This window comes from Sceloporus undulatus, chromosome 2, assembly GCF_019175285.1.
Source record: "Sceloporus undulatus isolate JIND9_A2432 ecotype Alabama chromosome 2, SceUnd_v1.1, whole genome shotgun sequence".
In the NCBI taxonomy this organism is placed as follows: Eukaryota; Metazoa; Chordata; class Lepidosauria; order Squamata; family Phrynosomatidae; genus Sceloporus; species Sceloporus undulatus.
This window is the reverse complement of record NC_056523.1, coordinates 83,298,159-83,311,877: the sequence shown is the minus strand read 5'-3', so window position 1 is coordinate 83,311,877 and position 13,719 is coordinate 83,298,159. Positions and strand designations below refer to the sequence as shown.

Here is a 13,719-nt window from a genome sequence, read left to right as displayed (position 1 = left end):
AGGGTAGGAGGTATTTGGGTTAAGTTCCTCACTACCCTGAACAGCTCAGCTGGATGAGATTTTGCAGATGCGATAGATGGAGAATTGAATTCAGACCAAACCTAGGACTTTCTATTGCCTTGGGACTGTAATCTGGAGGGGAAAAAGTGGGGATTTACTCTAAATTTGAATGGAAAATCTGGATACTTGCTCATGTATGTGGACTGTGTTTCATAGTGATGTCAGCATGGGGCATTTTTGATGGATTGGGTCTAGCAAGCCTGGTGTGCATTACCATGTTTTTCTACTATAATGTATGCCTAGCCATGAGATCAATGGTGAGGACTTAGACTAGGCTGACCCATCCCTCTTCCCATCTTCCTGCCTGAGTGTCACACTTATATTTACTGTTTTTATTCTCTCACAGTCCTCCTGACCATTCACTCATTTCCTCATCCAGAGATTTCACACTCTCCCTTCTCCTCAGTTTCCCATACACACATTGCAGCTCTCTACATGAGCAAATGAGTGAATGATTGAGGGTAGAATGAAAGGGACGGGGAGGGGTAAAACAGTAAAAATAAATGTGACACTTGGGTGCGAGGGGATGAAGATCTGATCTAACCCCTCACCACTGATCTCATGACTGGACATTTTCATATACAGTATATATTTTTTTAAAGAGATACAATTTTACTTTTTCTTTCTTGGTCGTGTGTGTGTGTGTGTGTACATTCAAAAACCCCTCACTCAGTCACTGGATCAGCAAAAGGAGAAAGGGAATTGGATGGAGAGGTATCCAGTTAGATGAAGTAAAATAGATTGACAGGCAAACGATAAGGGACATTTGCTGATAGGTTGATGCATGCTGGGAAAGGGAAAATAGGGTGTTTGCTGTGGAAAATGTGTGTCTGGTTGTGCTGATGTCTTCTTGCCGGGTCTGTCAATGTGTGGCCTGAACAAGATCACTGTACTGTAAGTTGAGGCTGATTTTTTCATCAGTGTAGCTATGCCTTGATTTACCAAATCAAATTTTGGATTATATTATTTTGCACACATCACAAAAGCACACAACATTTGCTGTACATTTAAACAGGATGAGGGAATAAGTTTTAAAATGTAAAATATAATAAAATAAAACAAAATAAGATAAAAGGATGGAATCCAAGGCAGATGGTGATGCTTAGCTTACTTTATTGATAAATGATATTAGGATGTTCCCAAGCAAATAGAGCAAAAGCAGAAACAGCTGTGGATTTATTTGTGGTAATGCCTTGATGTTTAAACAATATCCTTTAGTCTTGTGCATCTCCATATCGCCGGCATCGTCCATAGTGCTTCAGTCTAAGCCTTCTACTACTTTTACTAAGAGATGGAAAGAACACATATAAGCTTAGAAAACAGAAGACAGAAAGTTTCATCAGAAAAAAAACAATAATGTAGTGCCAAATAGGCACAACTGAGGCACCCTGGTTGCAGAATGCCCTCCTTTTGGAGGCCTGACTGGTGCCAGTTTTGCCCTTATTGTGCCACCAAATCAAAACCTGGCTGTTGACTTAAGCATATTGGGCCTAGTGAGTTTTTGACTAGAGATGTGACAATCATTCATTGCAGTTAGGGTTGCCATAAGTCAGGATCTCCGTCGCCGGTGGAGGAGACCAGGTAGGGGAATGGGGCCTCGCTGAGGCGAGACTCCTTGTCCCTGCCTGGCCACTTCCATCACCGTTTTCTGGCCGGGCCCCGGGCGCGGGGGGGGGGGGACGGGGGACCCGGGACAAAAGGCAAACCGGGGCGGGACTGTGCAGACCTGCCCCAAACCAGGAAAGTCCTGCCCCCAGGTGGGATATGGCAACTCTAATTGCAGTTCACTAAACATATTAATTTTTATTTCTTTGCCCTTTACATTTTCATTTATAAGCAGAGAAATTTGCCACATAGGATGCTGTTTTTGCCAATGAGATGTTGATATTGTGTGCTTTTGTTCTTGCAAATGACTGGATTCAAATTTGTCAAACCTAAAACAGAAAATGTCACACAGGGAAGGGGGAAGGTAGATTGGTATAGTTTATTTTAGAAGACAAGTCTTTTGGTCCAGGAGCATAAAAATCCACTCTGGATTTTTCAAAAGAATATTAAACAGTGCAGGGGAAGATGTAGACTATTTAAAAAACAAAGTGCTGCTCCTGGAGCCTTCCTAGAGAGGCAGCTCACTCATTCTTGTGCCCACAAAAGTGCAGCCAGAAAAGACTGGAGAGGTCAGGGGCCATAAAGACAGATTTAGTGGGACACATGTGCCCCCAAGTAGTTTGGCAGTGGATCGCATGAAGTCCACTCCCTATGCTAGTAAAATATTAATGGTGGGGGTCAGGGTGGTAGGGTAGATGAATAGGAATGCGTAGAATGCAAGCAGTGCTCTCTAGGACATATCTCTTTCCTACTCCTTTGCTGCTTTGGGCCAGATATTCCCTAGGGCCATGCATGGCTCACCTGGATCCAAGGGTTGCAGAGATTACAAAATGTATCTGTGTGGCACATTTTATGTGTTTGTGACACACAGGTTGCCTAGCGCCCATAGATTTCATAGGGTTTACTTAAACAAGGAATCCTCAAAGGTGGTTTTGCTAGTTTCTTCCTCTGAAGTATAGTACTTGGTATTCCCTGGCAGTATCCCATCCACGTAGTAACCAGAGCTGTCTGATTCTGCATAGCTTTCAAGATCTGCATGCAACTCCCAGCATTCCTCAGCATTGGCTACACCAGCTAGGGGCTGCTGGAACTTGTTGTCCAATGATAACTAGAGGGCCATATGTTATGATAAAGTAATACAGTGGTCCAAAAGTTGCTCATAATGAGTCCCATTTGGCCTTAAAAAAGAAAAAGCTGCATATTTAAAGGGACACTAATAGGCATCACATTTGTATCCTCCACTGAGCTTATTGCATTATAGTAAGCACTAAAGAAGTGAGGAAAGAGAGTGGGAGAGAAAGAGAGAGAATTAAAGCTTGGAAAAGTTTTGGACTACAGCTCCCATAATCCCTCTCTCAGCTAAAGGAGCTGTAGTCCAAACTGATCCCAGCTTGTCTTCTTAACTATATACTCCTTATAAACTATACCAAGCTAACTTCCCCCTCTCCTGTGTAACATTTTCTGTTTTAGATTCGACAAATTTAAACCTGGTCACTTGCAAAACAACAAAAAAGCACAAATTTCAACATCTCATTGACAAGAACAGCTTCGTTGCTTGTTAAATCTGTCCAATGTGAAGATGCACAGACTTTATTGTACCCCTGCTTAACTCCATGGAAGCAATAAAGCAATGAAACAAAACTTCCAGAGCATCCGATTTCAAATAGACGTTTCCTGCCCTGATTGGAATGGGTGACAGATGAGGGATGAGACATTTTATTTATCTTTCACTTCTCATGTGGGGAGCACAGTAAATATATTTCCAGGCCTTCTTCAGGGACAAGAAGGATTATACAGTTATTTTATATCCCTAACTGTGGTTTGATTTCAGATGTACCAGAGTGTGGGCTTCATAGAATCATAGAGTTGGAAGAGACCGCAAGGGCCATCCAGTCCAACCCCCTGCCATGCAGGAAATCCAGATCAAAGCATCACCGATAGATGGCCATCCAGCCTCTGTTTGAAGACCTCCAAGGAGGGAGACTCCACTACACTCCGAGGAAGTGTGTTCCACTGTCGAACAGCCCTTACTGTCAGGAAATTCCTCCTAATGTTGAGGTGGAATCTCTTTTCCTGCAGCTTGCATCCATTGCTCCGGGTCCTAGTCTCTGGAGCAGCAGAAAACAAGCTCGCTCCCTCCTCAATATGACATCCCTTCAAGTATTTAAATAGAGCTATCATATCACCTCTTAACCTTCTCTTCTCCAAGCTAAACATCCCCAGCTCCCTGAGTCGTTCCTCATAGGGCAAGGTTTCCAGACCTTTCACCATTTTAGTTGCCCTCCTTTGGACACGCTCCAGTTTCTCAATGTCCTTTTTGAATTGTGGCGCCCAGAACTGGACACAATATTCCAGGTGGGGCCTGACCAGAGCAGAATATAGTGGCACTATTACTTCACTGGATCTAGATACGATACTTCTATTGATGCAGCCTAAAATCGCATTGGCCTTGTTAGCTGCCGCATCGCACTGTTGACTCATGTTCAGCTTGTGGTCTACTTGGACTCCTAGATCCCTTTCACATGTTGTCTCCTTAAGCCAGGTGTCTCCCATCCTATATCTGTGCATTTCATTTTTTCGCCCTAAGTGCAGTACCTTACATTTCTCCCTGTTGAAGTTCATTCTGTTAGCTCTGGCCCAGCTTTCTAGTCTATTCAGGTCATTTTGAATTTTGATCCTGTCCTCTGGAGTATTAGCTATTCCTCCTAATTTAGTGTCATCTGCAAATTTGATAAGTATTCCCCCAATTTTTTCCTCCAAGTCATTGATAAAGATGTTGAACAGTACTGGGCCAAGGACAGAGCCCTGTGGGACTCCACTGGTTACTTCTCTCCAGGATGAAAAGGTGCCATTGTTGAGCACCCTTTGGGTTCGGCCGGTCAACCAATTACAAATCCACTTAACAGTTGCCTTGTCCAGCCCACATTTTACAAGCTTGTTTGTGAGAATGTCATGGGGAACCCTGTCAAAGGCCTTACTGAAATCAAGATATACTATATCCACAGCATTCCCTTCATCTACCAAGCTGGTAATTTTATCAAAGAAAGAGATTAGATTTGTCTGGCATGACTTGTTTCTCTGAAACCCATGTTGACTTTTTGTGATTATGGCATTGCCTTCTAGATGTTCACAGACTCTCTGTTTAATGATCTGCTCCAGGATCTTTCCTGGGATTGATGTCAGACTAACTGGACGATAGTTGTTGGGATCCTCTTTCTTCCCCTTTTTGAAGATGGGGACAACGTTTGCACTCCTCCAGTCTGCTGGGACTTCTCCTGTTCTCCAGGAGTTTTCAAAGATTATTGCTAATGGCTCCGATATTACATTTGCCAGTTCTTTTAATACCCTTGGATGGAGTTCATCTGGTCCCGGAGACTTAAATTCATTTAGATTAATAAGGTGTTCCTCTACTATCTCTTTACTTATTCTGTGCTGAAATTCCCCTATTCTGTCCTCTGCTCCATTATCCTCAGGTTGAGCACCCTTTGCCTTTTCTGAGAATACTGAGGCAAAGAAAGTGTTGAGTAATTCTGCCTTTTCTCTTTCTTCTGTTAGCATTTTGCCATCTTCTCCACGCAGTGGCCCTACCATTTCCTTCTTCTTCCTTTTGCTGCGGACATATCCAAAAAAGCCCTTTTTATTGTTCTTAACCTCTCTAGCAAGCCTGAGTTCATTCTGTGCTTTGGCTTTTCTGACCATATCTCTACACTTGCTAGCTATTTGTTTGAATTCCGCTTTGGTAATTTCCCCATTTTTCCATTTCTTATACATGTTCCGTTTAAAATTTAGCTGAGCTGAAAGTTCCTTTGTCATCCATCCTGGGTTCTTGCGACACCTCCCGTTTTTCTTTCTCACTGGAACTGTTTTAATTTGTGCCTTCAGTATCTCCCTTTTGAGAAACTCCCATCCATCTTGAACTCCCTTCTCTTTTAGTATTCCTGACCATGGGATCGCCCCCAGTATTTCTCTAAGTTTACTGAAATCTGCTCTCCTGAAATCTAGAATGCGTGTCTGACTATGCCTGGCTTCTCCTTTCCATTGTATAACAAACTCCAGGAGAACATGGTCACTTCCACCTAAGGATCCCACCACTTGCACTTCATTAACCAAGTCAACCTTGTTGGTTAGGATCAGATCTAAAATAGCTGATCCCCTTGTTGCCTCTTCCACTTTTTGGACCATGAAATTGTCTCCAAGGCAAGTGAGGAATTTACTGGACCTTGAGGATCTGGCTGAGTTTGACTTCCAACAAATATCAGGGTAGTTGAAGTCACCCATCACTACTACATCTCTCCTTTCTGAGTGTGTGGTCATCTGTTCTAGAAAGGCATCATCCAATTCCTCAGTCTGACTTGGGGGTCTGTAGTAGACTCCCACCATAACATCCTTGTTGTTTCCCTGCCCTTTAATTTTTACCCAGATGCTCTCCACCTGGCTTCCATGATTGATGTCCTGGATCTCTTCACTGGTGTAAATATCTCTGACATATAGTGCTATTCCTCCTCCTTTCCTGTTTGGCCTGTTTCTCTTGAAAAGGTTATACCCCTCTATTTCCACATTCCAATCATGAGACTCATCCCACCAGGTTTCAGTGATGCCTATTATATCATATTTGCTTTGTTGTACTAGGAGTTGAAGTTCATCGTGCTTATTTCCCATGCTCTGTGCATTAGTGTAGAGGCATCTAAGACCATGTGTTCCCTTTACTTGCTGCTTGTGCAAGTTCTTTTGCCTCCCACTGTTGGGTCCTTGCACTGTTTGTCTTGTTCCCTCTCTGTCAGTTTGACTATCTTCTCCAGTCTTTTTGCCTTCCAGAATACTGTCTCCCTCCCCCACATAACTCAGTTTAAAGCCCTCCTGATCAAATTCTTGAGGCTATTGGCAAAAATGTTTTTGCCAACTGGCGTGAGATGCAACCCATCCCTTGCCAGAAGTCCCTCCTCATGGAACCGCAACCCATGGTCCAAGAATCCAAATCGTTCTTGGCGGCACCATCTACGGAGCCAGTTATTTACATCCGCTATTTTCTTCTCCCTTCCTGGACCATGCCCTTCGACTGGCAGAAGAGAGGAGATGACAGCATGTGCATCTACTTTTTTCAACTTCCTACCCAAAGCCTCATAATCCCTTATGATATTCTGAAGGCTATGCCTTGCAGTATCATTGGTTCCCACATGAACCAAAAGAAAGGGGTAATGGTCAGTAAACTTGACCAGTCTTGTCAGCCTCTCTGTCACATCACGGATCTTTGCCCCAGGGAGACAGCACACCTCCTGAGACATCTTGTCAGGCCCACAAACCACTGGTTCAGTGCCTCTCAGCAAAGAGTCCCCGATGACCACTACATGCCTCCTCCGAGGCTTAGCAGCGGCCGTTCCCTTTGGTGGAGCTCTCTGGGTCCCCTGCTCTGTCCCTGAAGTCTGTCCCTGCTGTTGTTCCTCATCATCCTTGATAGTAGAGAGAGATTGAAATCGATTCTGTAGCTGTAAGCTTACAGAATGTTCCCTGGTTTCCCTACTTCTGTGTGTGACCTTCTTCCAACGATCTACTTCTGTTGTGTGTGAAGTGACCTCCTCTTCCCCAGCAACTTCCTTTGTGTGTTTCCTGTCCAGGACCATCTGGTCCGTTCTGGTCAGGACAACTTCTTCCTCCCTATGATGCTGAAGTGTAGATACCTGGGCCTCCAGTTGCTGTACTTTCTCTTCTAAGAGGGCTACCAACTTGCACTTGGGGCAGGTAAAGTTCCCCATATCCCTAGGCAAGAAGACAAACATCCCACAGGTGTTGCAGGTGACTGCAGCAGGGCCTTCAGTGTCCATATTGAGAAGTCTTAAGGAAACTCTGAGCAAAACTGTGGGTTTCCTCTGCTAAACACAAGTGTAAAGACCCCCTGATGGCTTGGCCTTTGTCCCCAAACTCTGTCCTTGAGTTCGATTCACTGGACTTATAGTTATGTAGACTAGCTCCTTGCAGAGCAAGTCTCTGACTCACTTCCTCTGAGCAGAAGTACCCACAAACCCCTTAAGGAAAAGGGAAAAGAAAATGTGGAAAATTAAAGGGCCCCCCTCTAACAATGTTCCCAGGCCAGCTTCTCCAAATCGTCCTTGACTATATAACAATTTTTTAAAAATAAAAATAAACAATTCGCGCGCCGTTAGGCGCGCACCTTCCCCAGCACTTAAAGAGAATTAGGCTTCTGTCCACTCCCCCCAAGAGCCACAACAATATCCCAAGTTTAAAAGGTCAGATCTCACCAAAGCACATGGAGAGAGAAAACCAGCTTTCCTCTTGGAAAAGGTGAGCTAGAATGCCTTCCCCAGCACTTAAAGAGAATTAGGCTTCTGTCCACTCCCCCCAAGAGCCACAACAATATCCCAAGTTTAAAAGGTCAGATCTCACCAAAGCACATGGAGAGAGAAAACCAGCTTTCCTCTTCACTTTGTTTGAGCTATTAAATTGTTTAGATTTCTTTGATTGTTTGTACACTACCCTGAGAACTTCTGCTACAGAAGAGGTCAGAAATATTTTAATAAAATAAAATTTAAAAAACTGAAAATGTGACACATGTTGCTCCATTCTCTACACATGCAATTCCTTCCCCAAATACTATACTAACAATCCTGAAGCATGTTTTGAAGGAAAGTGGAAAACACCCTTCACCCAAAATACAGTCATCTATTTTGCCCCAAGAGCAGCCTGCAGCCCATCTCTTGCTGTTGTTATTAACTGCCTTCACGTCGATCTCAACCCATGGTGACCCTTATGAGCCATTGCCAGGACCCCCTATCCTCTATTGCTCTGCTGAACTCCTGCAAATTCATACTTGTGATCCCTTTAATGGACTCCATCCATCTAGCATGTGGCCTTCCTCTCTTTCTACTTCCTTCCACCTTTCCTAGCATTATTGTTCTTTTTCAAGTGAGTCATATCTTCTCATGATGTCTGCAAAGTATCCATCTCTACTATTTAAGTAATAAGATTTCCATCATACATACATATATGCTTTGCAGAAAAAACAGCTGTTGCTATATGTTCTGCCATCAGAACTACAAAGTGGGCTGTACTGTAAAGTGCATATTGATTTGGGATAGGGAGGACAGGTAATCTGCAAAGAGAGTAAGGGACAGGTTTTAATCTCTCTCCTGTTTATCTTGAGAATACAGCAATGAACTTTTTGATTATCAGACAAGCTAGCAGAGATAAACAAAATGAATGGATGCAGATGCATATTTGTCCATGGAATAAATTGAGCCACACAGTAAAGTGATCATTTGTGAACTTAATACCATATGGAAGAAATGGAGATGAGTATGTCCTTTCTGGCCACACCTCTTGTTTAAAGACGCTGACATATTTATTTATGTAAAGTACAACATTTTTAAAGAAATAGTATTCATTAAGTAGGAAACAGATATATTTTGTTCTGCCTCACACTGAAAAATCACAGTTAAGAATACTTCAAGATAATGCTTTTGTAAAAAGAATAGTACATATTGAAGACCTCCCACCCAAGGACTATCACCTTTTTAAGGATTAATGCATTGAACAGAGAAATATGATGAGAAGTTTCAAATCCAAAATATATAATTCATTATCAGTACAAGTTACAACACCCTACAAGGAATGTGAACTCCTTGGGAAAAAGGCCTAGATACTTCCATCAAAGATTGAGATTGGAATAAAATTGCTCCTGTGCTTCCTTCAAAGTCATTTCAATCTTTCAGAAAGAAAATGTACATAAAATAGTATACTGTATAGATATTTTACTCCCTGACAATTGTCATTAGTTTTTTTTAAAATGTATCTTCTTGTTGTTGGAGAGGATGTGAATGGGGAGGAATTTTAATTCATATGTGGTTATCTCCAAATATGAGATTTTTGGGAATATGGATTGAATATAATAGATAAAATCACATGCCAGAGTATTAACAATGATTTAACACTTCTGTCACTATCTGTTTTTACAAACAGCAATGAATACTTGCATCATAAAAGTCATATCTATTTTATTATCAGTGTCTGGAATGATTGTAGTTAAAAAGATACAAAGATGCTGTGTGCGATGGTGCCAATGGCGCCCGGCACATGCCCTAAAAAGAACCCACCAGGAGTGGGTTCTTTTTAGGTCTCCTGGAGGCTGTGCTGTTTGGTTGCTGTGGCCTCTGTGTGGGGCAGAAAGGGGTGGCGTCTCAGTGCTCCTTTCTCCCCATCTGTATCCCCCCATCATTAAGTATAAGCTGGTGCAGGATTCCAGCCAGTATCTTTATATTTCTGCAGCTAGCCATGCTGGTGTTGCCCTGTGAGGACTTCACCAGATCCTGACATTTTAGGGCACAAACTAGAGATCTAAGGGCAACTCTTTGCAAGAAATGGGACTCTCTGAGGTCTCCTTAGGAGCTTATGTGGGCTATATTCCCTGGCAGTCATTTTCACATCATATGTATCCCTCTCCTCCATGCAGGGTCTTTCGGTTACTCCACCATGATGTTCTTCCCTCTTGAAACATCTGCTTTTGAATGTGACTTCTAAGGCATATATCTGGAAGACTAAAATCTGCTTGTGGTGCATTTTATAGCTCTATAAATTAATTGCACTTTGGTCACACAACACTTTAAATGGATTTCACATGTCTTATAGTACAGAATCATAAGCCTTTGCAAGTATCATTAACTTAATTGCACAAACAGTTTGCTAACTGTTCGAAAGTTGAAGGCTTTCATGGCTGGCATCCATAGTTTTTGGTAGGTTTTCGGGCTATGTGGCCATGTTCTAGAAGAGTTTATTCCTGATGTTTCACCAGCATCTGTGGCTAACATATCTCAGGTTGGGTCCCACTCCTCATGTTTGAAGCCAACTTCTCATGGTTAAAGCCAGTGTAGCAGAACCATAACTTCACGTTTGTTCAATGCAGATCTCTCAGAGTCAAAAAGTACAATGCAAGTGTTAGACCCTTATCACAGGGCAAAAGAAAGCCAAGGTGCAATGAGAGAAAGGCATCTTTCTCTTTGCCACTCCACATGCCATTAAAGCACATCCATCCTTTTCCTGAGGGAGGCAGTCATAAAAGTGTCTTTTGCCACACTGGAAATACCTGATTAACAAAAAACATGATTTTATGTCCATCTCCTTCTGGATAAAGAACAGAAGTGGTACAACAGCATGGACAGAGGCAAGTAGAAAGTAATTTTCTCTCACTGCATCTTGGCTTTCTTTTGTTAAGTAATAAGGCTCTTAGTTTAATTCCAAACATGGATTTTCATTATTCTTTACTTTCTAAAAAAAAATATTACATTCCCCGATCCTCCCCAAGCACAGGTAAATAAATAGTAAGAGGATATAACTGGCACTTACCCGTCCTGCTTCAATGGTAGCATCTAGAATGAAAGCAAGAAATAGATGAAAGCTTTAAAGTAAACTGTTCTGTTCAATAATATAACCAATCTGGAAGTCCCCTGGTGACCATTCTCTTTCTTTTAGCGATATGCATTTTATTGATTCCTCATTTAATATCTCAAAGGAGAACATTTTGCCTAAATCTTATTGATTAACGATTTGGATTCTTGGATCATGGGTTGCGGTTCCATGAGGAGGGACTTCTGGCAAGGGATGGGTTGCATCTCACACCAATTGGCAAAAACGTCTTTGCCAATAGTCTCAAAAATTTGATCAGGAGGGCTTTAAACTGAGATATGTAGGGGAGGGAGACAGTATTCTGGAAGGCAAAAAGGCTGGAGAAAATAGTCAAACTGTCATAGAGTGCAAGGACCCAACAGTTGGAGGCAAAAATGTTTGCACAGGCAGCAAGTAAAGGGAACACATGGTCTTAAATGTCTCTACACTAATGCACAGAGCATGGGAAATAAGCAAGATTAACTCGAAATCCTAGTGCAACAAAGCAAATATGATATAATTGGCCTCACTGAAACCTGGTGGGATGAATCTCATAATTGGAAGGTAGAAATAGAAGGATATAACCTTTTTAAGAGAAACAGGCCAAACAGGAAAGGAGGAGGAATGGCCCTATATGTAAGGGACATTTACACCAGTGAAGAGATCCAGGACATCAATCCTGGAAGCCAGGTGGAGAGCATCTGGATAAAAATTAAAGGGCAGGGAAACAACAAGGATGTTATGGTGGAAGTCTACTACAGACCCCCCCCCCAGTCAGATGGAGGAATTGGATGACGCCTTTCTAGAACAGATGACCACACACTCAGAAAGGAGAGATGTAGTAGTGATGGGTGACTTCAACTACCCTGATATTTGTTGAAAGTCAAACTCAGCCAAATCCTCAAGGTCTAGTAAATTCCTCACTTGCCTCGAAGACAATTTCATTGTCCAAAAAGTGGAAGAGGCAACAAGGGGGTCAGCTATTTTAGATCTGATCCTAACCAACAAGGAAGACTTGGTTAATGAAGTGCAAGTGGTGGGATCCTTAGGTGGAAGTGACCATGTTCTCCTGGAGTTTGTTATACAGCGGTAAGGAGAAGCCAGGCATAGTCAGACACACATCCTAGACTTTAGGAAAGCTGATTTCAGTAAACTTAGAGAAATACTGGGGGTGATCCCATGGTCAGGAATACTAAAAGAGAAGGGAGTTTCTCAAAAGGGAGATACTGAAGGCACAAATTAAAACAGTTCCAGTGAGAAAGAAAAACGGGAGGTGTCGCAAGAACCCAGGATGGATGACCAAGGAACTTTCAACTCAGCTCAATTTTAAACGGAACATGTATAAGAAATGGAAAAATGGGGAAATTACCAAAGCGGAATTCAAACAAATAGCTAGCATGTGTAGAGATAAGGTCAGAAAAGATAAAGCACAGAATGAACTCAGGCTTGCTAGAGAGGTTAAGAACAACAAAAAGGGCTTTTATGGACATGTCTGCAGCAAAAGGAAGAAGAAAGAATCAGTAGGGCCACTGTGTGAAGATGGCAAAATGCTAACAGAAGACAGAGAAAGGCAGAATTACTCAACACCTTCTTTGCCTCAGTCTTCTCAGAAAAGGCAAAGGGTGCTCAACCTGAGGATAATGGAGCAGAGGACAGAATAGGGGAATTTCAGCACAAAATAAGTAAAGAGATAGTACAGGAATACCCGTTTAACCTAAATGAATTTAAGTCTCCAGGACCAGATGAACTACATCCAAGGGTATTAAAAGAACCGGCAAACTGGCTAATGGGGCTCAAGCTTATGCGTTTTTTCTTTTGTGTGTGTGTGTGTGTGTGTGTGTGTGTGTGAGTCTGGAACAGATCCCCCGCATAAGAGAACGGCCGACTGTATTGTCAAACTATACAGTTTTTTTAGTGTACAGTGATTTTAATGAGATGGTTTATTTAATTGTTTTTTTAAATGTTTATAGCGCAAATAGAAGTGAGTCATCTTAGATCCCATATGAGCAGAAAGGTGGAATGAAAATAAAATAGGTATGTGTGCATATGTATGTGCCTTCAAGTCACCAGTCAACTTACGGCAACCCCTTTAATTTTATAGGGTTTTCTTAGGCAAGGAATACTCAGTGGAGGTTTCACAAGTTCCTTCCTCTGAAGTGAAGCCTACAGCACATATATAACATGCAATAAAATAAAATGGGTTATTTTGCCTCCCCTTTTAGGGGTGTGGAGGACATAATAGATTTGTAACTCAGGGATCAATCTTTTACAAAATTGATCCTTTACAATACTCAGCTGAATATATGAAGAAGAGAGTCAGAGTGAGAAGCAGGAGACACGCCACCTTCATGATGGTTTCTGAGAGAGGAGGATCCCGTCTGGGTCTCTGTTAATACTCCACTGGCTCTGAAATGAGGTTTTACATCTCTACCTTCACACACACACACACACATATATATGCATCTGCCTGAAACCTAGATTGTGAAATTTCTCCTTCTGAATGATATTTTGATGTGGAAATCTAATATTACAGAGTATTGTGGCAAGCTGTGGCAATTTCAATGCCCAGCACAATGCAAGCCATTTTCTTGTTAAGTCATACATTTATTTATTTAATTTTCATTTAAGTCCATTTAGAGTATGTTTAAATTTTAATAGAAGAAA

General features: G+C 42.0%; 1 protein-coding gene across 1 annotated transcript; it reads right to left on the bottom strand.

Annotated features, from left to right (window-relative positions):
- Positions 1 to 1,156: 1,156 nt before the first annotated feature.
- LOC121920210 (ovomucoid-like) lies at positions 1,157 to 13,458 on the bottom strand. The gene is made up of 4 exons (XM_042447279.1): positions 13,353 to 13,458; positions 11,017 to 11,041; positions 8,661 to 8,770; positions 1,157 to 1,344 (listed from the first exon to the last, which is right to left on the bottom strand). The coding sequence occupies exons 1-4, from the start codon at positions 13,403 to 13,405 to the stop codon at positions 1,275 to 1,277; spliced, it is 258 nt and encodes an 85-aa protein (XP_042303213.1). The 5' UTR covers positions 13,406 to 13,458; the 3' UTR covers positions 1,157 to 1,274.
- Between the last annotated feature and the right edge of the window lie 261 nt (positions 13,459 to 13,719).